The sequence below is a fragment of the Carya illinoinensis genome, chromosome 9 (assembly GCF_018687715.1).
Source record: "Carya illinoinensis cultivar Pawnee chromosome 9, C.illinoinensisPawnee_v1, whole genome shotgun sequence".
NCBI lineage: Eukaryota > Viridiplantae > Streptophyta > Magnoliopsida > Fagales > Juglandaceae > Carya > Carya illinoinensis.
The window spans coordinates 6,262,276-6,287,641 of record NC_056760.1 but is presented as its reverse complement, the minus strand read 5'-3'; the positions used below and the strand labels follow the sequence as shown (position 1 = coordinate 6,287,641).

The 25,366-nt window shown below is 36.1% G+C and overlaps 2 protein-coding genes and 1 pseudogene across 5 annotated transcripts; 2 read left to right on the top strand and 1 right to left on the bottom strand.

Moving 5' to 3' along the window:
- Nucleotides 1-1,088: 1,088 nt before the first annotated feature.
- On the bottom strand, nucleotides 1,089-14,799 carry LOC122276003 (annotated as a pseudogene).
- Nucleotides 11,834-20,056, top strand: LOC122276135 (probable ubiquitin-conjugating enzyme E2 24). Of its 4 annotated transcripts, XM_043085635.1 has the most exons (11): nucleotides 11,834-12,164; nucleotides 13,464-14,257; nucleotides 14,393-14,461; nucleotides 14,695-14,770; nucleotides 14,868-16,330; nucleotides 17,241-17,384; nucleotides 17,799-18,218; nucleotides 18,309-18,372; nucleotides 18,486-18,625; nucleotides 18,910-19,221; nucleotides 19,580-20,056. In XM_043085635.1, the coding sequence occupies exons 5-11, from the start codon at nucleotides 14,876-14,878 to the stop codon at nucleotides 19,823-19,825; spliced, it is 2,781 nt and encodes a 926-aa protein (XP_042941569.1). In that variant the 5' UTR covers nucleotides 11,834-12,164; nucleotides 13,464-14,257; nucleotides 14,393-14,461; nucleotides 14,695-14,770; nucleotides 14,868-14,875; the 3' UTR covers nucleotides 19,826-20,056. The 4 variants fall into 4 exon arrangements, with proteins under 4 accessions (XP_042941569.1, XP_042941566.1, XP_042941568.1 ...); XM_043085632.1 differs by having other exon boundaries at nucleotides 13,464-14,461; XM_043085634.1 differs by lacking the exon at nucleotides 11,834-12,164 and adding an exon at nucleotides 13,266-13,357 and having other exon boundaries at nucleotides 13,464-14,461.
- Nucleotides 20,057-21,271: 1,215 nt separating this feature from the next.
- Nucleotides 21,272-24,467, top strand: LOC122276072. The gene has a single exon (XM_043085519.1). The coding sequence runs from the start codon at nucleotides 21,404-21,406 to the stop codon at nucleotides 24,293-24,295; it is 2,892 nt and encodes a 963-aa protein (XP_042941453.1). The 5' UTR covers nucleotides 21,272-21,403; the 3' UTR covers nucleotides 24,296-24,467.
- Nucleotides 24,468-25,366: the final 899 nt, after the last annotated feature.

Genomic DNA, 25,366 nt, shown 5'->3' with positions numbered 1-25,366 from the left:
CAGGAGTTGGCATGCATCTTGTGCATACTTAAAACCGAGCTAGCTGACTTAATATGTTATTTGTTTCCATATCCCTTGGTGAAGTTTGGTTTTATGCTCTGTGTTGTAATTCAATGTTTGTATTGTAAGAGGTTTTTTCTGATGGTTTCTTGTTGGGTTTCTGTTAAGTAAACTCTGTGTAGGAATATAAACATTACCAATTTTCTGTGTGTTTGCATAGATCATATAAAAATGGCTTTACTCAGATTGTCCCCTCTCCCATATCTCCCAAAACAATCTTTCCATCAATTAACTCTTCCATGAGCCCCTGTCTTCCGATCAACTACCTAAAGGCAATGGGATTAATTGCTGCTATTTAGATGATATGTTCTAGTTGTTCTGCTTTTAGATAAACACAACTTAAAAAAGGAATAAATGGGGATTTTACATGATGGTTTTGCTCACATTGAATAGAGACTGTTTTGAAAACAAATATATGATTGTTTTATTATTTGTTGTTATACTTTGAAGAAATGTAATGAGATGCAATTCCTTAACTACATTCATTATATTTTCTGGGTCACTTAAATTTGCTAGCCACTCTAGCTGAATCCAAGCTTTGTGGGGTTCTTATGTTACAAACATCATAGATTTTAAGCCTAACCCACATCTATGCACTCTAAAGACAGCAACGGTTCCTGGTTTTTGGGTTTCAAACTTTTCTTTCTAGAGAAATTCCTGAGTAACACTTATGTATTTAGAGAAGCTTAAACTATTTTCTGACAGTCATTTGTGTGTGGCCATTTGGATGTCAGCTAACATTTGTTGTGTCCACTTTAGCTGAATCCAATATGCTATTTGGGGTTCTAAGCATCAGAGATGTAATATGCTACCATGGTACCATGGCTTTGTATGTTGCAGCTAACATGAATGTCAACCCATTTTGTGAATTGCTCTATCACCCTTACCGTCGCATCACCTATTAAGTAAGAAGGGAAGGTAATAGAGTTCCAAAATGCACTAATTACTGGTTGAGCCAACCCTATTGATAAACATTTTCTGCATGTCAGATAGCAAACCATTTTGGTCCTGGAGGAATTCTGCTCTATTTAGATCAATAGGGTCCCGAGACTTAATATGCAATCGTTTATAAGACTCCTTTCACCTTCAAAGACCTGGTATCTATTTAGATGCATCCAACTTTTAGACTTAACAGTTCAATTCCAGCTAACACACAACTAGGAAAAAATTTGTCCATGCTGGAAGAAAAATAAACAACATTTCCGGTACCATACCTGAATGGTACCGGTAGTCTGCTGATCCTGGTAAGTGGTGAAAACCTGTGATTTCACCACTTGGGATAACAGTGTCTCTTGGGATCAATTTCAACATCACTCCACTAACAGTGTCAATCCCAAGGGTCAGTGGAGCCACGTAACAGAAAATGCAATAATAGCATCAAGAATCCCACAAGGCACATTGTCAGTGCTGCCCATATAGTTGTCTACATTTTGGTAGCACCATCTCATGGTTTTGCTAATTGCAAACATATAATATGAAAAGAAAAGTAGTACCTTTAGTTTCTTCACCACCCTCTCCACTCAATATGCTTCCTTGTACAGCTGCACCATAAGCAACTGCCTCATCTGGGTTCACAGCTTTGTTCGGTGAGTTTCTAGATTTTTATGTCCTTAAGAAGCTGTTGAACCTTTGGATTCCTAGTGCTTCCACCAACAAGCACAATTTCATCAATTTGCAGCTTCTCCAAACCTACATCTTCCATAGCCTTCGTAAGACATCCCATGGTCTTTGTAACCAAATCTTTAATTCAGCTCCTCAAATCTAGCTCGGGTCAGTGGTTCAAAGAAGTCAACACCATCACAAAGTGATTCAATCTCGACACGGACTTGGTGTTCGCTGCTAAGAGCTCTCTTGGCGCCCTCACTTTCCCTCCTCAGCTTCCCAAGAGCTCTGTTTTCCTTGCTGATGTCCTTGCCATACATATATATATATATATATCAAGTTGATGAAATAGTCCATACTTCTATGATTAAAATCCTCACCTGCAAGGAAATTGACCTTCCTTAGAGCAGGAAATTTTAACTTAAAGGGGAGCTTAATACAAACACTTATGTCTCATAAAAAACAGATACTTGGCATTTCTAGCTGCCTACATAATACTCTTATATCTGCCTTTCTTATGATAAATAAAACATACTGAACCACTAAATAGTGTTTCGTACACAATCTGAAACCCTCTAGGGTTTGTTGCATTCAAAGTAGTCAAATCACCCTAATTAATCATAGATATTCTGGAAAATACAAGTCTTAATCAAAATTTAATATAGGCATCCAAGAACATATATAATATACTGGTCTTTTTCTCCAAATGTCTTCTCTTACAGATATCTTAACAACCAATAAAACAGTGGCTAAGAATATATGGTCTAACCTCCACGATGAGTGTCTCCATTAGAGGCAAGAACCTCAAAAACCTCTGATTCAATTGTCAAGATACTAACATGGTGTGTCCCACCACCAAGGTCAAACACAAGGATGTTCTTTTCACCACCCTTCTTGTCTAGACCATAAGCGATGGCAGCAGCAGTTGGTTCATTTATAATTCTGGCAACATTCAGTATGGTCAATGACTGCCGCATCCTTGGTAGCCTGCCTCTGGGCATCATTGACAGTACGCTGCATGTTGGAACAAATATTAAAATTAGTGTAACCGAAATTAACGACAGGGTTTAAGAAAGATCCACAATTATTCTATATCAATCGATTAAAAGTATTAGGTGCACAGTTTTTTGTTTCTTTACTCACCAGGAACTCTCACAACAGCATCCTTGATTTTCTTCCCAAGGAATGCTTCAGCCGTTTCCTTCATCTTAGTCAGAATCATGGCACTGATCTCCTCAGGGCTGAAAACCTTGGTCTCACCATCCTTAATCTTCACTTGAATGTAAGGCTTTCCATCCTTGTTCACAATCTTGTATGGCACAAGCTTCATGTCTCTCTGAACCTCCTTGTCTTCAAATCTGTGTGTTTATAGAAAAGCCTGTCACTACCATTTCCAAACAAATGGATATATAATCGCAAATCAACAAGTTGAGAAGGATGAAATACTTTCTTCCGATAAGACTCTTGACGTCAAAAATGGTCCTTTCAGCTTTGACGGCTGCCTAGTTCTTTGCAGCCTCACCGATCAGTCTCTCACTGTCAGTAAAAGCAACTCATGAAGGGGTGATACGGTTTCCTTGGTCATTCGCTATGATTTCAACATGACCGTTCTTGTAAACACCAAATATGAGTTTTAATTGTATTTGCAAGGCTGGAACTTTGGCTTAACCTTTCATTTGTAACTTGACTAAGTTCAGTTTAGATGAATAACTCCATCCTTTTTCCCTCTCTTACCTCACGTTTCGCACCTAAAAAGATAGCAGCAAACACACTTCCAAGTTAAGCATTTTTCTGCATCAGATTCTGTCATGGTTTCTGTCAACTTCATCTATCCTTACATTTTCCCCCTAATACTTGTTTAGTTGGGTGTGTAACTATGTGGTTGATGATTGAAACATGCAATATTCGTGCTAGACTCTGCTTGAGATTATGACTTGTTTTTCTGCCCTGTTTTGTTCCATGCCGACAATCTTATCAAGTTGTTATTCTGCTATAGTTTTAACAATAGTAGTATGCTCTATGTGAATCACTTTTCGAATATGTTTAGGCCTCCATTTATGTGTTAGATGAGTTAGATATCAGTATGAATTGTTTTACCTTCTATATATGCTAATAACTAAGTAAACAACTAAGGATTTCAATAGAAATCCTTGGTTTATCATGAACTATCTCTTCCTCTGTTTATGCTATGTCTTCCCACAAATCATGCTTATTCCTAATTTTTCTAAACACTAGTTCATTGCTTGTGTAGTTGGGATTATAGTTGAAGGAGGGAGGTTTTTGAAACAGGTATACAACTAACTTATTGGCTTGTCAAGCTAGTGCAGAAAGTTTGACAAGCCAATAGCTTTGAATGTATACTCTTAAGTTCTAGCCCCTTAGTTTGCATTTATCTTATCTCTACAACTTGAGGGACTGCATTTTATGTTAATAACTCTCTTTTCATTGCTTCTAATATGATGCTTTGTAGGAGATATTTTTTGTAGTGGGAGATGGTGGGTGGCCAAACTATAAATGAAAACTTATATATATATATATATATATATATATATATAAAGAATGTAAGGTTTTTGAGTGGGAGGCATTTGGGCAGTGGGGGGATTACTTGTGTAAGTTGTTTTAATTAAAAATGTGGGCTGAAAATGCTTTGAAGCACCATAAACACCCATTAAGAATGCAGGTTATTATGGTCCGTGCAGGAGATTTTACTAGAAAGAAGTTATGTAATTGCAAGATCCCTTCTCATACTTTCATTTAGGTGTTACGTTGTGCCTTCTATGTTTCATATTGTTGTCCTTTACATATATACATATTAAATTTTCTGATATACTAACAGGCCTTAAATGGCTGTTCATTTAATTCAGGAACAGCCATTTTGATGGAGCAGTTGGACATGCAAACTGGATGCACACTTGGATGTTTTGTGGGGGACCATTTTCTTTCACAAACCAATTTTCCAGTTCTGATGCTAATTAAAGGTTGGCGATTAAGATTAAGCCTAATTTTTCAGTTATTTTCAATATGCTAGCAATGATTTGGATGACTTGTAAGAGTTGGAGGAGATGGTTGAGGTTGATAAGGGCAATGGTGTGACAACATTGAATAATGACATTACCTGAAATTTCTCCTGGATTCACCATTGCATGCAAAAGCAACATATTATTCTAAAGTTAGCTAGAGATAGCTCATCACTCCATATTACAATTTTGGATGAATGTTGTTGGAAAATTAGAGGGGGGAGGGAACATCTAGTATGCATCCCTAACATTTAATTAAAATAATCAATCCTACAAAGAATGTAAACAGTAAAGGATAAATACCATCGAATAGAACCAAGATTTCAACTATTCTTCTCTGTTTAAAGGAATAGAACAAGAATTGTTGAGTCACCAAAAAGACCCAAGGGGCTGAGTGCAAAAATGAAAAAGAACACCCCTAGGTTATGGCTTAAAGCAAAGCTTCACCATTGGTCTTTAAAACATATAGCATTTGCCTAAGGCATAGTCTTAAAGATATGTATCTCCAACTTCCAGGCTAGAGTATTAAATGAAAAGTACATTTTTTCTCCAATTGGGGTTACATTAAGTGAATGAATACTATATCAGGAGCAGAATAATCATATGATGATCACTGTTAGATGAGTTAATTTTTAATGTTTTTGTTTAAATAATTATATGCACGCTGGGAGTTAACCAATTGGTTGTTGTTTTTAAGCTGGAATATGCCCTTGCATATACCCATAAAATATGGTTTTTGGATCAAGTTTAGATAGTAAATTGTAGAAGAAAAAGATTGCAGTAGAATGTATTTTCTCCTCTTTTTCTCCATCATACTTGTGGGTCTAGATGAGACTTTGCTTAGAAACGAGGATTAGAACCAGACTTTTGGCATTTTGGGGGGGGGGGGGGGGGGGGGGGGGGGAGGGGGCGGGCTATATGTGGGTGATGATTACAGGTTCAAGCATGTTGGAATAGTTTTGTATGGGTACTGGTTTTATGCATTTTGTTGTTAATAATTGTCAATATATACTCTAACTGTAATTACAAGTCCAATCTCATTCTCAGGATGTAATGAGAATATTTATTCAAAGTTTCAAACATTTTGGCAACTCTACAGACGCACACTTAGGAAAAATATTTTAGGTTAAGCAACAATTTTTGGGTCTCTTACTTAAACTGACATAAACAGACCATACATTTGTAGGGGTCTGTTTTTATGCAATTTGTTGTTAATAGTTGTAGGAATATATTCTAACTGTAATTACAAGTCTCAAGTATTACTCAAATGAATGAATTGAGATTAAGTATTCTTCCTCTGAAAGATTTACTTGCAAATCTACAGATGCACACGAATAAAAACCTGTTTGTTGCAGAGATTTTTGGGTTGTTACCAAACTGATAATTTAAGAATTTATAAGTTGTAAAATGGGTATAGGTTTTCAGACTTGTCATGCTTGAAATATATATTTTCTGTTATAAACACACACAACAAAAAGACCAAACCAGCAGGAAAAAATGGACAATTTACTATGCATAAATTCTTGTTTGGTTTCAATTTAGATGAATCTTTGTATGTTTCTTTTCATATTATATTAACCCACCAATATGGTGAGTGTTTTCAATATTTCTTGTGTTGGGAAAAATAAATGGTGGGTAACTTGTATACATATAAATATGCCTTGTTGAACAGTTTCTGGGTTGTGTAATGCTGAAATGGGACTTTTAGAGCTGTCTGTGGATCCTGATTAGAGTATACAGGTGCACAGACTTATTATTAATTGTATGGGTTGGTTTTTATGCTCTATTTTCCCATTAATAGTTGTCAATATATACTCTAGTGTAATTACAAGTCTATAGTAATAACATGTATGACTTGAGATTATTTATCACACTTGAAAGATTTACTTGCAACCCTACAGACACACATTTCTAAATATATTTTAGAGGCACCATATATTTTTGGGTTCAGCCCAAACTGATATACTCAGAATTTATAAGTTGTAAAATCCAACTTTTTTTTTCCAGACTTAATATGGCTTTACCAACCATTTTTCTGTTATAAACGCACACAGGAAAAAGACCAACCAGTTTTGAAAAATGCTGATATTTAGTATGCAATAATTGTTGGAGACAATTTCTAATTAGATGAATCTCTACAAGTTTCTAAAACCATATTATATTAACCCACGTACATGGTGAGTTTTTCCTACCTCTTATGTGAGACTGAAAAATAAATGGTGGGTAAAAAGATACAAATATGCTGCCTTGGAGGCCTTCTTTCTGGGCTGTGTACTGATCAAATGCATATGTTAGAGCTGTGTATGGGTGATGATTACAGGTGTGCATGTTCTAAAATGTTTGTAAGGCAGCTGCTTTTATGTCCATGTTGTTAATAGTTGTCAATATATGTAATTACAAGTCCATATTAGCAAGCTGTATGACTTGAGATTATTTATGGACATTTTCTGCCATATTGACTTGCATCTCTACAGACACACTTCTAAACATGTAATTAGAGGAAGCTGTCATGTTGGGTTCTTAGCAAACTGTTATAACATAATTTATAACTATTGGCCAAAATGGTTTTTTTTTTTCCAAGACTTAATATGGTTTTAAATGTATATTTTCTGTTATTAACACACACAGGAAAAGATCCACACTTTTGTGCATGTCGAATTTAGTATGCATATTTTGATGGAGACAATTTCTAATTAGATGAAGGCCTACATGTTTTTTTCCATATTATATCCGCCCTAATTTCAGCAGGTGATTTTTGCTACCTCTTGTGTTGGGTAAAAATATATGGTGGGTAACTTGTAACCTCAATATGTGCAGTTCTATGCTACTTTTTGGGTTGTGTACTGCTGAAATGAATATGTTAGAGCTGCCATACAGCCATGTTAGAACTTTTAGTTATACTTTCTGTGGATGGACTTAAAAGTAAATCAATTTCAATAGTAGTTGATCATTTGCATAATTATGCAGGTAGACTAAAGCTGGCAATACAAGTTATGATATGTGGCCATACATTCATAAGGTATTATCCATACTCATAGACACCTTTTTTGGATATTTATCCCAAGAGTCTGGAACTTTCACATTTTCTCAGTTTGAGGCAATTTGCAGTAGATTAGAACCATAGCACAATGATTACAATTTCTAGAGTACATGCGTAACTTATTAAATAAGCCTTGATGTATTTACTTGGGTGTTTTGGGTTCAGCAGTGATGTAATAAAGTGATAAATCTAGAAATCACTTCTGAAGATCATCAACAATATTGAACTTTATATTAAATACGTACAGCTATACAAGTTGTATGTGAGTACTGCATGTAATTGCTTGTAAGATAATTAGTTTCAGATATATATATATATATATATACTGGTTTGTATAAATTGAGTAACACCTTCTAGAGCAATTGTGTGTGTTTCTTTCAAACATCTTTACAGTGTAATTATTTACAAGCAGAAATTTAAAAGTATAAGTTTCGTGCTTAAGGGTGTTTTGCTTAAATGACTGTAAATCCATTTCTAGATTTCCAGTGATTTGGACCTTATGTTTGCCATTTTGGCAATTGGCGATAATGAATGAAGATTAAAGTTACAGGCCTAATATAGTATTATTTTCTTGTTCAGCTTCTTCAATGTTTCCTACATTAAATTAATGGTTTACGTAACGAAAATCTATATGGTCATTGACAGAATTGATCGGAGAGATTGAAAATGTAAAAGCACTGGAAATGAATCCCCCCCTTTCACCACTTGATGCAGACGTGTTGAAGCTGTTCTACCCAATGCCCAAGTGCACATTGTTACAGGTGACATGAACTAATTCTAACTATAGAAGAGCAGGACAGTTGAACAATTGTTGATGAATGTGCAGTGGATCAATTAATGTTTAGGAGCAAGAAATGAGATCTATATATTTAGTAGTTTGTAAGTACTGCATGTAGGTTTTGCAAGTAGAAATTGGTCCACCCCACTGTATATAGCCCATGACTGCACATTAATGTGAATTTTCCACTGGGTTTAGATTCTAGATTGTGTTTGATTTATTATATTCCTCAGGATCAGGTTTTTTCCTATAATGAAAGTAGTGAAAGAATTTTTCTCTATATTTTGTATATTTCTAAATTGGGTGTTGTCAAAACTATAAGTGTTATATAGCAATGGAATAGAATTGGATATAGGTTTAAGTAATTCCTGGTTCATGTAGGAAAGGTTTTGTTTGTGGTGATGCCAATGAAGTTATGTAATTAATTATTGTTAATTAATAACAATTAAATTACATAAATTAAGTGAAGTTTAAGGTATTAAGAAAAAGTTAATTGATTAAGGGGACTACGTAATATCATGATTAAATATGTGAACATTACTAAATAGTTCATTATATTTCTTACCAAGTTTGAAAAATATGGTTATATATATAACAAATATATGAGGCGAGCTAACGAGCAATAAAAAAAAAATGAAATATAATTAATAGCAGCGCTTTTCAGAGTAATTGCAGCGAATTTAAATGCTGCAATTATACTTTAACAACGATTTTTATTAACATATTACAACAGTAGATCATCAAATTGCAGCGCTTTCCTCAATTTTCGCATCATTTTAGTTACGCTGCATTTGAGTTATTGCAACAGTTTTTAAATAATCGCTGTAATTAATGCTCTCTATTGCAGCGCTGTTAGGCTACTTTCAGCATTTTTATTGCGCTGAAAAATGATATTTCCAACAATTTCTATTAAAATCGTTGCAATAGAGATATTTATTCGCAGCGATTCTATCTTAATTCTAGCGATTTTAGATACAGCCATGGACAAATTTGCAACAATTTTGGAAAATTTCTAGCGCTTTTAGTTGAATTTTCAGCATTTATATCGCGCTGGAAAAAAGAATTTGCAACAATTACGAAAATATCGCTGCTATTAAGCGCTTAAATCCAGGGATTTTCAGAGGAAATGCAGCGCTTTTTGATGCTGCCATTACGCGTTAACAGCGATTTACCAGACATGCCTGATCAAATTTGCAAATGGTTTTGCTATTTACAGCGCTTTTGGGTGTATTATCAGCAACTAAATTACGCTGCAGATAACTATTTCCAACAATTTGCAAGTAAATCGCTGCTATTGGAGATTCAATTTCAGCGCTTTTCACAGTTATTTCAGTGATTTGTAATGCTGCAATTAATCTTTTGCAACGATTTTTCAGACAATATAAGCACATTAGCAACAGTTTTTTGTCTGATTGCAGCGGTTTTAGTTGTATTTTCCGTATCTTGATTTCGCTGAAAATAGATATTTGCAACAGTTTTGAAGATATTCGCTGTAATAGAGTACATCAATAGCAGCGATTTATTGAGAATTTGCAAGGATTTAATATGCTGAAATTAAGGTTTTTCAGCGATATATCTTTATTGGATTGCGGGTAGTTGCAGCGATGTTGGCAGGTTTATCAAGGAAAAAAAATCGCTGCTAAAAGTATTTTAAACAGCGATATTTTTGTTTTCGCTGGTTTAGGCAAAAAAGACGCGATAATAGCGGCGACTGGGCAAGGAATTTAAAAGCGCTGGAAATGAGAATATGCAGCGATTTATATGCTTTTTTACAGCGATTTTAAGCGCTGGAAAAAACCTAATTTCTTGTAGTGATAGATGCGTGTATTTTTATCCAACAATTATGTAGAGCGAAGTTCTGCTATTTATAAGTTAATATGTAAGCATACTTATTGTAACATCATAAATATAACAGGTACAAAAAATAAAATACAATAACTTTTATGCTAATTAACTTGATAGAAATTTCTATTAATAATGTGTTTGACGGGTTGAAATAAATTTTTTCGTATAGAGTATATATACATAATTATAGTTTCTTTTGTAATTCAATTAAAGACGATACCACGTCTCGATGATCTTTAAATTACTCTTCGACGCGCATTAGGTTTTGAATTCAATAGGTTATAACTCAAATCTTAACAATTTTTTACTCTTTATGTTCAATATTAATGAAAAGTAATTTTGCATATAGTCGTAAAATGTATAAACATTGCATACTTACTTTTTAAAAAAGAAAAATTTATTATTAAAAGTTTAATCTTTTTCATAAAGATTTCGTATTTATTCATTTTTTTGAAGTGATTGCGCGATAATTACACACTAATGTAAATATGATTTCTTTTAATGAATATTGGCTGTTGCCAAAAATAAATAATTAGAAACGAAGTGCATAATGGTAAGAAAAATAATAACTTTATAATTATTTTATAACTATATAAATAAATGATATCATTTTAAGAAAAATCTAGTTACGAGTACAGTTATATACTAATATGTGTATCAATCTAATGTGAGTAGTTAAAAAGTAGATTTTATTAAAAATAATGTTAATTTAAATTTTGAATATGAAAGAATCAGTATTGGTACGCAGATTTAATATGCAATTTTACTTGTACGTAGCAAAACTTATCATTTAATTGATTATTTAAAAATAATTATAAAAAAATTGTAAGTATATCGTTAGAAGTAATTTAATGGTCTGTTTAGGGTTGCGGTAGGAATCTTAAAAATTACTTAAATATTCTTAAAAGCTTTTTAATAAAAAAATTAGGTGGTTTGTGTGTTATATATTAAAGTACTTTTAATCTCAAATAATCTAAAAAATATGCTTTTGGTTTTTCCGGATAATGTAGAACGTAACTCGAATTTTAAAAAAATTATCAATGGATAAAAGTATCCATATGATTTTTTAAGATAATTATAACTTTTAAACTTTTAAAAATATGATCATAATTTTTAAAAATTAAAATAATCGTCATTTTTATCTCAAAAAATATATTTTTTAATTTATTTTCAAATAAATATAATATATTTAAAAGTATTTTAAATATATAATTATTAAATAGTAAATTATTTAAATAGTAAATAAAATTTATTACATAAATTATAAGTTATAAATTCTAAAATTATAAATTATATTTCTTACAGTAATTCAAATAGCTAACCGTTAAGCTGTATAACGACGGCACGTCTGATTCTGTTGGTATATTCTTTCTTTCGTATCCATTTAATAGTCGCCCTCTCGAGTCTAATTGGATGAGAGAGACGAACACAGCCCACATTCGTAATCTTCAACGTTTCCCAGCAACAGAACAGTGAGCTACACCAACCCACAGAGGGAGGGAGGGAGGGAGGGAGGGAGCTCTAATGGTTTGGAGGCTCGGGTATGGTTTGAAGGGCGGCGTTCAGAGAGGAGCTTGGCCTCTCTGAATTCTCATCGTTTCCCTTCTTTCAACAACGGTAAATGGTTCTAGTGGCTGACAAAGAAAGTTAGCGAGAAAGTGCAAGAAACGGAAGAAAGAACCATAGGAGAGACTTTGTTTCTGTCAATAATTTTCTGGGTCGAATCCCTTTGATCAGCTTTTTGGAGACTTTGTGCGGTTTTCTTGGGTTTGGTGAAAAAAAATTAGAGTTCCAGTGATTGGCAGAGGTGGCAACTGCAATGGTACAGTATTTCAGTCTGCAATTTCTGTCGATTAATCTCTGTCTTTTCCAAATGTCATTTTTATTTGTTTGTGGGGTTGATGAATTAGCCTTTATCTTTTCCATTATTAGCGTCTGCGTTACTTTTTTTCTCGCAGTTCAGAAATACGGTGTTTAATTTTTATAGATTATGGGAAATGCTTTACTTTTGGTCATATTTTGGCTCTTAGAGCACTTGAATGTTTTAGGCGCACAAGGTTGGAGGTTTTTTTTTTTTTTTTTTTGTGATTTTCTGTCATGAAAAGCTGTTGTAAGATGTTTTATGTTCTATCTCTTATGAAAAACTTCCAAAAGTTCTCTCTTTGTTAAGTTTCTTGAGGGGTACAAGTTTGGTGTATAGATTATCATGAATACTTTCCGTAAGTCATTGAAGGATATGTTCTTTGGAGCGAAGGTTTGTTTGTAAAAGAAAATAATGGCTGCTACGATTTGAATATCTTTTGTCTTTCATTTGCATTTGAAAATTTTGGAGCAAGGTATTTGATTTCTTTTCTTAATTTCTTGAATGAGATATGAGAACTGACAGTTACAACTTTTTATGTGTTTCTTTCAATTTTATCTCTGTGAAACTGGACCCTTGTTGATACATGAAATAGAATTGATTAAGTTAAAGGTGTTGTTTCAGGTTTATTCCTCAAAATGCCTTGGTTAAAGTAGAGTATCTGTACAATAGTTGCTCTTGTTTCCCTTAACTCTCATGTGTTGTCAAAACTACATTTCTAAGCAATGCATCCTGTAGTCTGAAATCACTCCCTCTATAACAAATCCCGAAATTCTAATGCAACACCAAAAGTGAGAGACCAACAGTGGATTTTGTTACATCATAGATGACTCTCTCTCTCTGAGTTGATAGTTACTTTGTGAGGTTCATTCATTGAACCAAATCTAGCATATTTTCATATCCATTGTTCTTAAACGTATGAATCAATATTTTGTTAATGGTCCGTTAATTCTCCTTCATGCATACTGATAAAAAAAAATCTCCTTCATACGCACACAAATAGCCTTTTTTTTTTTTTTTTTGGCCTTTTAAAGACAAATTTCACATTGAATGTTAGCAATTTTAAACCTCTTATTTTTTTCTTCTGCGTCTACTTGGGGCCCCCTTTTCTGTGCCCTGTGCCTTTCTTTATTTGATCAGAGTCTACAAAATTTGTAAGAATAGTAGCAACAATCAGATAACCAATTCTAGATTCTCAGATTTTACTGCTTCTATCCTGTGTTAATAAAATTACTTATTATTAACAGTCTGTGTTTGCAGGTTCTCAGGAAATGTAAAATTGGTTGGAGAAGCTCTTCGGTATTTTGGCACTGAAGCATGGTTACGCTGATAGTTTTCTCAGAGACAACATCCAGTTTGTTGCCAGGTTGCTTGTACAAAATAGTGTTTCTGCAGTTTCAACTGTCGGATTAAGGGTTAAGCCACTTAAAGAAGCTTTTTTGAGAGAGTGATTATTCAGATAGCTCTCTCAGAGACACAATACAAAACTCAGTTTCTGTCAATCAAGCTGCTAGACATATCTAAGATTGGTGGTCAGTTAGGTGGCATGACCTCTCCTGATTGTGACCTTGAGTTTCAGCTGTTCAATTGAACTCCTTACATGAGGCAATTCTCTTTTGGCAGCAGATAAACGTGACGGATATTTTGGCTTTTTGGGGGCAAATCTCCTTTGGCAATAAGCATATGAAGAACAAATTGCCTGCATAATTTTGTGAGGATTCTGTTCGTTTGGGCAAATCTCCTTTGGCAAAAGTTACTAAGGGTTCCTTTGGTTGGGTAACTTCTTTGGCAGCAGATATTTGAGAAGAGCTGTTTGGTTGGAAAAACACCATTTGTCATCAATCTACCTGGAACTCCATCCGCACTATTGGGAAATCTCTTATCCGGCAGTGGTAGCTTTTGAGCTCTTCTGTGGTGGGAAAGTCTCCTTGAGAAGTTTCTTCTAGTGGGAACTTCAGCTCATTCATTGGGCAAATCTCCTTTGGCATTTGGGGTCGTAACTCGACTCCCGTTGTCCCTATAGGGCAAATCTCCTTTGGCATCATATCTCCAGTGTTAGCATTCTACATATCCTATTGGAGATATAGACACACTATCAGTATCCACATCAGTTGGAATATATATATATATTAATTTAGCTTTTGTTATCATCCTTTGATACGACTACAATCTGCATATCCTTATTGCAGTACCTATTAAGAACGTGTGCTCAAACTAGGAGTGATAGAGGTGTTGGCTTCTCCAGTTCGTTTAAAAAGGTGAAAATTTTATGGTACCTTTCTCAATATCTACTGTTAGTTTTCTTTGTGGCAAATATTGTTATAGGGTTACTACCTGAAAGTACATCCTAAGTTGTTCCCAGTTGCTTTAGCGAATAGGAATGTGGTTAACTGTTGGTTTCAATTTGGTAGCTCCTATACATGTCTGAAATATGTGCTTTTGTTGTGAAGATATTGACTTTCTAAAAGAACCATGTTCTTGTGATTTTCAGTGAAGGTCAGCTGAGGAAGTAGAGCAAAAGGCTCACCTGAAAACATAATTTTGATTCTGTATCTTTTTCAGCTGAGGTGAGAGATCCAGAATTCTTCTGTGTCATTGCCTTTCTTTTTTATTCTCGAAATTATGTAATTTATGCAAGACTGAGTTAGTAATATCTTACAACAGGCATCTGAATGATGGATGTGTTCCTTAGTGACTCTGATTGGGAGAGTTCTAGTGAAAGCAGTAGTAGTGAGGATCAGGAGGAAACAGAATGCATATATGGTGGGCAGGCCAGGAGCATCTTGTCAAGCCTTGAGGAAAGCATTGAGAAAATTGATGAGTTTCTCTCATTTGAGAGAGGATTTGTACACGGCGATTTAGTGTGCTGTGTAACAGACCGATCTGGACAGATGGGTAGAGTTATTGCCATTGATATGTTGGTGGATTTGGAGAGTGTTCAAGGAAAAACAATAAAAAATGTCAATTCCAAGAAACTTCTGAAGATCCGCTCCATTACGGTTGGGGATTATGTGGTTTGTGGGCCTTGGCTTGGAAGGGTGGATAAAGTAGTTGATAAAGTCACTGTTGTCTTTGATGATGGAACAAAGTGTGTAGTCACTGCCACAGATCAAGAGAAGCTCTTGCCAATTTCCCCTGATGTACTGGAAGACTCACAGTACCCATATTACCCAGGACAGAGAGTGCGGGTTAGGCTCTCGAATGTTTCTAAATCAGCTAGCTGGTTATGTGGTTCTTGGAGGCGAAATCAAGATGAAGGGACTGTTTGTGCTGTGGATGCAGGTTTGGTTTATGTGAATTGGCTTTCATCTGCTCCTGTGGGTTTTGATTTGAGTTTGCCTGCTCCACCATGTTTGCAAGATTCAAAAAATTTGAATCTGTTGTCATGTTTTTCATATGCAAATTGGCAACTAGGTGACTGGTGTGTACTTCCAAGTCTTGGCGGTGAGGGTACAATGGAGCTGGATTTTCTTAATGCGTCTACTGGTCAGCCAATCAAAGAAAATAAGAACTTGGGAAGAGGATTTAAGAGAAGAAACTCAAACTTAGATGAAGTCTTTGTAATTGTGAAGACAAAGAGTAAAGTTGATGTTGTATGGCAGGATGGCAGCCGCTCGTTTGAACTCGATTCACAAAATTTAGTCCCTGCAACTGTTATAAATGCTTATGAATTTTTTCCTGAGCAGTTTGTGTTGGAAAAGGGAACTTGTGACGGTCCACTGGTGTCTATCAGCCACAGATGGGGTGTTGTGCAGTCCGTGGATGCGAAGGAACGAACTGTAAAGGTCCAATGGAAAACTGATTCTGTGAGTGAAGCAAGCAATTTGGATGGAGACAGGATGGAGGAAATTTTGAGTGCTTATGAATTGGCTGAGCACCCGGAGTTTTCATATTATTTTGGTGATATTGTGTTTAGGTTAGTTAAGAACCAGTTTGGGGATTCAGCGGATAGTGATCATGCCACCTCGGAAACTGACATGGGCGTGGAGTCTGTTTTAGGAGGCAAGAACAGCAGCAAGGATCAGAATCAGTACCCCAATGAGTCTTACCTATCTTATATTGGCAATGTGACGGGCTTCAAAGACGGTGCTGTTGAGGTGAGGTGGGCTACTGGTCTCGTAACCAAGGTATGATGTAGTCATCCTAATTCTTTATCTATGCATATACATAGTAACTTGTTGGTGACACTTTTCTAATTAAATAAGATACTACAGTTTTTGGACAGGTTATGTACTTGTGTGCTTTCTTAAGGTTGAGAATTTTCTCGACCTTACTTACAGATGAGTTGTGACCATTGTTAATCCAGTTGGGTTTGCTTTAGGGTTCCCTTGTGTAGGGACACATGAGATTCACGTCTCAAGCCTGTTGTGCTTGTAGATTGATATAACACTTTTGGTGAATTTGGTGGTAATTTATGCAGAACAGCCACTGAACTAGAAAACAATGCCACTGAGCTTGATGTATCTTCTTCATTCCTATGAAATATGGATGGGCAGTGTTTTTCCAATGATATGCCAGAGGCCTTGGTGTATTATGTCTTCTTGACTTGTTTAACTTGACAATGTAGAGGTGTCATATGATCTTTCTCCAACTTTAGTATTTTGTATGAATTACACAAGGGGAGAGAGGAAAAAGTTTGTTACTGCAGCATAAGGTTTAACTTTTAATGAAGCATCATCCTGTAATAGATGTAATAGTTACAGTAACCAACTAGGTAATTCTGTAATGTTAATAAGACCAATTTTAGCTGCACATATACTTATTTAGGAGGTGTGTCTCTATTCTTGTTTCTCAGGGCTGTCGTTCACTAGATTTTGAGCGTCATTCCAGCTTTTAGTAAGATGCAGTGATTAGGTTATAGATGTGGTAGTGAGCCACCCATACTAAGCAAGAGTGTTATGATATGCAGCCAACTTCAGCCACTTATAAAACTTGTATTTTTGTGAGTTGCTATCTATTCTTCTTGGTTCATGCATAACTGGGCAGTATCCTGTAGGGGTTCAGCAACTTCTAATTATTTGACGATCATCATTGCAGGTTGCACCTTATGAGATATTTCGGAATGATAAGTATGAGGGATCAACTGCAACTAATGTGCTCTATGAAGAAAATGTTGAGGAATCAAATCAGGAGATAGTTGAACATAACAAATGGTCTAATAGCCATAACCATAAAGGAAAGGTAAAATCACCCCCCCACCCCCCCCCCCCCCCCCCCCAATCCCTCCCTCCCTCCCTCCCTCTCTGTGATTCACTTATAAGTAGTGTTAAATATTTAAATATTTACAGTGATGGTTTTAAGGCCCTGGATTAATTGGTGGCTAAAATATTTAGGAAATGAGTGATTAAGATAATTTGTGATGTAGAACTAGAAGATTTGGTGGCAGTTTAGACTTGGTACTGAGTATCTTGAGAATGAGCAACATTTCGTTGGAAAAAATAGTTGTCTTTCTGTACTTCTAAGTTTTTTTGGTGAGCGGATTGTTTAGTATTTCCGGTATATTTTTGTTTTTTTTTGTTTCTGGAAGTTAGAAAAGAAACCTTGTATCATCTGCATTTGTCTTGGAGCAAACTTAATAGCAGCTTTAATGTTCAGGATTTGTTGGATTCTGATTGTGCTGGTGAAAATTACAAAAAGCATTCATGGGAGTTTGGTTCCTTTCCCCTTCCTCAAGCTGCCATTGGATTTTTCATTAGCATTGCAACAGACCTATTTGGATCTTTTGGTTCAACTTCAGATTCACGCCCAGTCGTATCTGGGCTTATTTCTGAAGGTGGAAGTGAATCTAAAATTCTCCATGACAAAGAAGTGCTGGAAACTTGCGAACTGTTGCAGACATTTAGAAAGACAAGTTCAGATCATGAAGTGGAAGAGTCTCTGGATGCTGAAGCTGTTCCATTTTCAACCACCAGTGAGAACTCTGACCACCAGTGGATGCTGAGGCAGTTTGATATGGTTGGTGATTGCTCAGACCATCACTTTCTTGGCGCTGACAAACGGTTGGCATTGTCTCAGGCAAGAAACTTGACTTATCCTTCTAAATGTAGAATATAAATTATCCAATCAGTCAGAATGATAATTTTCCCCCTTTGTATTCCGTTATAGGTGAAAAGAGTTTGGTTGAAGAAGGTTCAGCGAGAATGGAGCATTCTAGAGAAAGATCTTCCTGGTTAGCACTAATTATCCTTTTCCTTTTTATGCTGGAAATCAGAAGGGTTACTATTCAAATTTCAAAACCCTATTCAATGTACTATCGCTCATAACACCTTTGTGACCTCACAGAAACAATCTATGTCCGTGTGTTTGATGGAAGGATGGATCTATTGCGAGCAGCCATTGTTGGTGCACCTGGAACTCCATATCATGATGGGCTTTTCTTCTTTGATATTTTCCTTCCCATGGAGTATCCTTACGAACCACCTGTAAGTTATCATACTTTTCCTGTTGATTTTGTGCTTGTAGTGTCAAAAACAATTGCCCTTATAATTTCTACATTGTTATGAAATAAAAGTAATGTTTATTTTGACTGCCCATACCCCCAAAATGAAAGAGGACCCTGTCAAAACTGAGGGTGTCCAAGTTCACAGTCCATGCATGAATCTATTCTGCATATATATACATGCATGAAAATCACTCATAAAAAAGACTGGTATACTATATCTGAACAGAATCTAATGCTGGTATCATGACATGAAATCCTATGCAGTTGGTGCACTACAATTCCGGTGGGCTCCGTGTCAACCCTAACTTGTATGAATCAGGAAAGGTCTGTCTCAGTCTTCTCAATACATGGACGGGTACAGGCTCTGAAGTATGGAATCCAGGGAGCTCAACTATTCTTCAAGTTCTTCTCTCCCTCCAGGCCCTCGTGCTTAATGAGAAGCCTTATTTCAATGAGGCAGGGTATGATAAGCAGATTGGAAGAGCTGAGGGAGAGAAAAACTCTGTAAGCTACAATGAAAATGCATTCCTTGTCACCTGCAAGTCCATGCTGTACCTACTACGAAAACCTCCTAAGGTACAATAATTAGTTCTCAAACCTCAATTCGCTCTACCATTGTGGTGGTTTGTGGCAGCTATTATGATAATTACCTCTGGAGTCTTGGACAATATAGAGAAAGATGAAAGCAACTTATTAATAGATTAAGAGGATTTGTATGGGATATCAATGTTAAAGATGCCTCCATTAAATTCTTCTTTCAAAGAATACATACTATCTCAGAAATCGAACATCACAAAAAACAATTGAAATTGGCAACTTACATGACCAGATGACCAGACCCTATTTTGTAAGAGAAAAAGCTATTTAGAACATTTGAATTTGTCTTTTTCATGATTAAGCATTATTTTTTATGTTTAATTTTTTGCTGTTGCAGCACTTCGAGGCATTAGTGGAAGAACACTTCAGGCAACGAGCAGAGTCTATTGTAATGGCTTGTAAGGCATATATGGAAGGAGCTCCAGTGGGCTATCCTTTTGGATGTGGAAAGACCGAGGTTGAAAATATCAATGGAAGTTCTACGGGGTTCAAAATCATGGTTGCTAAGCTCTTGCCAAAGCTTGTGGAAGCATTTTCTGACAAGGGCATGGATTACAGCCACTTCATTGAGCCTGAAAAATGAATTTGCTCGAAACTCCTGGTACCACTGAATTACCATACCAAGACCTTTATTTTGTTTGTAGATATGTATAATATCAACACTTGCTTGGCAAAAGATTGGTCATTTGTCAATATATGGCTGTTGTGTCATGCGTGGTGAAAAATGTCTTAGTAAGGCTCTGTTGTATGTATCATAGATTATGGCTTGCAGACTATGAAATAAAATCCCTTGTTGGGTTGGTGTGCTTGATAATGATTTTCTGTCTGTAATTTTTGACAAGGATGTTAGAACATGGCAAAGCAAATGGATCCTGTATCCAATTTTCAGAGGTTTACATCTCCTTAGCATGAAGTTAAATCCATGAAATCCATCCCAACCCACCAGTCTCTCCCATAAATTCTCCATATTTCCTCCCAAAAATTCTTTCATCAATCAAAGAAAATAAATACCAGTCATTTGTCAAGATATATTAGAGAGTAATATTATTCGTCATCCTTACTATGACATCAAATTATTAGAAAGTTATATTTTATTCTATACTTATCTGTTAGTCTCGCGTCATGAATTGCGTCAACAAACATGGATTGATTAGCACCGGCAATAATAAAAATTTACAACTTGTTAATTATTCATTCTTTTGTTAAAAGCAAAACACACGAAAGGCTTTATAATACATTTTTCAGCCGAATTCATTTGACCATGTACAAGGAGAATACGATATCGGTTGTCATATTAATATAATTGTAATATTATTTTTTATTTTTTATTTTTTTGAGTTTTGGATGTACATTTTGCTGGTTTCTTCAATCTACATATTCGAAAGACTCCAAGCAAAGTTCACATTGACATTGACGAATAGTGGCGATGGAAACAAAGTCATATCTTCTTGATAAAATAAACTCAATACAAGTTTATTCAGCCAGTTATTATGTGCATATACTTCGAATCTAAAGGTATTGACCTCTGAGATGTTATGTTGATGGCATCATGGCATGACAAAGCCTAAACTTAGTGGCACATAGATAAGACAAAGGAATTTAAGATGATTTCAAAGAAACGTGATTTTGAATTTCGTTGCATTATCACCAAATTTTGTGAAAAAAGTGGTCACCATTTAATAAATTTTTTTAAGGAATTTAAGTTGCAGAAAGAGAGAGACCTCAAATCTCAAAGTCTCTAAAGAGGACACATGCACGTGTAGTTTAGTAACACAAAATGGGGATAAATAAATAAATAAAATGAGAATAATGTTACATATAATCGTAGAGTGTATAAGCATCATGCAGTTATTTTAAAAATAAAAATTATTATTAAAAAATTAATTTTTTTCATATAAGTCTAATATTTATACACTTACTGCTATAATATCATTTATCATAAAATTGGCATGGAAATTGACTGGAGCCCCTTCAAATGTCAAAAGGTCTTGATAAATGCGGCCTAATTATAATCAGGTAAGGAACAAAAAGGCGTTTTCCAAATTGAGTTTTTGGGGACCCCCAACCAAACGAAACCTTACAGTTACAGCTCCCCTGCTCGGAGAGGCCTATAAGTTTGAAATCCGAAAAGCATCTCAACCTTCCCTACCAACTCCTACCAATGGACTCCGATTCTTCTTCTTCTTCTTCATCTTCATTGCCCAATTTCCAAAGAAAACTCTCAAAGTCCAGAAAATCCCCCCTCACTCCCCTCCTCTGCATCCTCATCTTATTCATTGCCAACATCCCCACCAACACATCTCTGGTTCAAAGCCCAACCACTACCTCGAACTCAATAGCCGAAATCTCGTACACCCAGCACTGCAACGAAGTTGTTCCCGAGTCCCCCAACAGCTTCCCCTTCTCCTATTCCACTAGCACCTCTCAGTTCCTCCTCTTCCGCACAGGATTCTTTTCCGGTGGCGACCGGATTTTCAACCAAACCTCTACCGATTCCCCGAAATCTCTCACATTCATACCCTTACATTCCGAAAAGACTGCCTCCGATGGCATATTCAAGGTCCAAGCCACCCTGAACCTCCGAAACCCGGCTATGTACCCTGTTTTCAGCAACACGACGCACCGGCTATTACGCCAGATTCGGTTTCGAGGACCGAGACGGTTGCCTTGGCGGCCCGTAGCCCGGTTTTTGCTTGATGGGTACTGGTCTGAATCTTCTGGGAAACTCTGTATGGTCGGATCCTTCTCGACTTACGTTGATCCGGGTAAGAGAAACCGTTTTAATGCTGTTCTTAAGCTTAACTATCCGATTAATTCAAGCATTTATGGTAGTTTGATTGGTGGGACTTTAGAAAGTTTGAGTAATGATAAGGATGATTCAAACTATTTTGAGCCGATTTCAATAATGGGGTTCAAATACTCGAATCATGAATACACGTTTATTGAGAAAGAAAATGGGAGTGGTTGTTTGAGTGGTTATGATGGGGGAGAGAATTTATCTCGAAACAAGACGAACCGTTTTGTTTGTCCCTTTCCCCGTGGACAGACTTTTAGTTATTCACTGGAATATGGGCGTCATTGTGGTAGTGGCAATTGTAATCCTTTTGGTGGGAGTATCCGGTATTTGCCTAATTCTATGTTTTATCGGGGAATTTGGTGTTGGGAGGGACGAAAGCTGCAGATTTTGTTGAGTTTTCCTAACTCTAGTTATACTGGTTACGAGTTTCCTTTTGATCCCAATACAACGTTGATTGCTGAGGCTGAGTGGGATGAGAAGGAGAATAGGCTTTGTGGTGTTGCATGCCGAATTTTGAATGTTACAGAGTCTTGGGCAAATGCTTCTGTTGGAGATTGCTCGATCGGGTTGAGTTTGATCTTTCCTCCAGTTGTCTCCTTAAGGAACCGAAGTACCATCGTGGGAGAAATTCAGAGCAGGAAACATGTGAATGATTCTGGTTACTTTGGCAAAATTGGATTTAAGAGTTCTCAGGAAAGATCAATTGACGTCCAAGGTCTTAAATATGAGTATACTGAGATTGAGAATGCAAGAAAGCATTGTGCAAAAAGGAAGATTAGGAGCAAGGGAAAGACATATCCTAATGGGTATTCATTGGACATGAGGTTTGATATGTCTATTAGCAACAGCACAGGAAAAGTAGCAACGGGTTATTCGACCCCATATTTTGTAGGTGATCAGCTTTATTTGCAACGGTATTATGGGCACTCATTTGTGTTGCCAGTTCCAGGGGTTGCAGGGCCTACTGCATTCCACATGAACTACAGCCATAGCAGCATGCTCAATATCAGCTACAAAATGAGCTTCATACCTCGACCTGATTTCAAGTTTGGTGTTGATACTTCATCCAAAGCCATTGATATTTCTGCAGAAGGAATATATTCTAGAGATACAGGTCTTCTGTGCATGATAGGATGTCGGCATCTTGGATTGACTAATCAAAATTTGGTTAGAAATGATTCATTAGACTGTGAAATAATGATTAATATTCAATTCCCTCCGCTGCATGCCGAGCATGGTGAAATTGTGAAGGGAACTATTGAAAGCAAACGAAAAAAGTTGGACCCTCTTTACTTTGAACCCCTTCAATTGTCCTCAAATTCAATAACCAATACCCAAGCTAAAGCATCGATTTGGAGAATGGACTTGGAGATTATCATGGTTCTGATTTCTAATACACTAGCATGCGTTTTTGTGGGCCTGCAGCTCTTTTACATGAAAAAGCACCCACAAGTGCTTCCCTTCATTTCCATTGTGATGGTCATTGTTCTTACGCTGGGGCATATGATTCCTCTGCTGTTGAACTTTGAAGCCTTGTTCATGGGTAGCCATAACCAGACGAATGTTTTTCTTGAGAGTGGTGGATGGCTTGAAGTGAATGAAGTAATAGTAAGGGTGGTAACAATGGTAGCTTTCCTTTTGCAGTTGCGCCTTCTCCAACTGACTTGGTCTGCAAGACAAGATGATGGAAGCCAAAAGGAGTTGTGGGTTTCAGAAAGAAAGGCTCTATATGTGGCTTTACCAGTGTATATAGCCAGCGGGTTGATTGCTTGGTCTGTGCACCAATGGAGGAAGCCTTACCAGAGACAGTTGGGGAAATTTCTAGTACCGCAACGCAATGTTTACAAGCTGCATGCTCCTTCTTTCTGGGAGGACATCAAATCTTATGCCGGTTTGCTCCTGGATGGTTTTCTACTTCCACAAATATTGTTCAACTTATTTTCTAATTCAGGAGAAAAGGCTCTGGCCCCTTCCTTTTACATTGGAACCACCATTGTTCGTCTGCTGCCTCATGCCTATGACCTTTACAGGGCTCACAGTTCTACATGGTACCTTGATTCGTCGTACCTTTATGCAAATCATAGGATGGATTTTTATTCCACGGCATGGGACATCATCATCCCATGTGGTGGTCTGCTATTCACCGTGCTTGTTTACTTGCAGCAGCGATTTGGAGGCCGTTGTATTCTTCCCAAGAGATTTAGAGAGACATCTGTATATGATAAAGTATCAGTTATTAGCAATGACGAATTGTGATGCATGATTTCTGTTTCTATAAATATAGGCAATGGCATTTGTATTTTGTACTCTCCTTCGGCTCCTAGGAATGAATGGCTGATCTACAAACTTACAATTTTCTTCCTTTCTTTTCTTTTTCTTTAAAAAAATAAAAAAATATATATATACGCCCCCCAAATTTTATTGATTTCTTTACTTTATTATTCTTGTCTTATAATAATTCGTTTTCTAATTCTTCCGTATCAGGAATGCTTCGCTTTTCTATATTTTTGCGACACCGAATTTGTAACAGATTCTTTTCGAACAGTATACGAAAATGACTTGCTCTCTTTGAGGGGAGCTCCTCCAGAAAATGTGAGAGAAAATGAAATAACTTCTTGAACATTCCAGAATGAAAATACAAGATGATTCCTCAGCTACATATATCCAGGTACCTCGGCTAATTGAAGGGAAATAAACATAATGGCCATGGCCAGTCCAAACTAATTACATAAACTGATAGATTAAGGCCCACGGAACACACTCCAGGCCTTGACTAAATCTACTGAATTAAACCTAAGATAGTGACTAAATCTACACTCCACCCCAGCTCCTCAGCTCACGTGTGGTACTTGCACCCGAAGCCTTTCATTTGGGTTGGTTTGGCAACTAAGATAAAGATATAAAATTCTCATCTTATTATTATAATTTTTTTAAATTTTTATATAAAATATAATAAATAATTCAATTTTTTTAAATTCTTATTTAACTTTTTCAAGTTTTAAAATAATAATAATATTAAAAAATAATATTTTATTTAACTTTCAACTTTTATCTAAAATTAAAAATTTTCATCTCACCGTCCAAATCTAGCCAGGCTCAGTTCGACGTCCCTTCTCTTCTTCACAGAGTCCCATCTGCAGTTCTCAGTGCCGATCCTCCATGGTAGATCTAGGGCTCGTTACGAATTTTATTATAAATGTGATGAATTGCTGAATTTGTATATGCAGAGCGCAACGAAATTTCAAGGTTTAACTTTTTTTTTTTTCTTTTTTTCCCTCATGACTTATCTATTGAGTTTGGATAGTAAGAAGTGTTGAATTGTTATGA

Coding starts and splice junctions, on each gene's coding strand:
- LOC122276135 (XM_043085635.1), top strand. CDS start 14,876: ATGATGGATGTGTTCCTTAGTGACTCTGATTGGGAGAGTTCTAGTGAA. Junction 18,373..18,485: donor TCTAGAGAAAGATCTTCCTG/GTTAGCACTAAT, acceptor GTGACCTCACAG/AAACAATCTATGTCCGTGTG. Junction 18,626..18,909: donor AGTATCCTTACGAACCACCT/GTAAGTTATCAT, acceptor AATCCTATGCAG/TTGGTGCACTACAATTCCGG.
- LOC122276072 (XM_043085519.1), top strand. CDS start 21,404: ATGGACTCCGATTCTTCTTCTTCTTCTTCATCTTCATTGCCCAATTTC.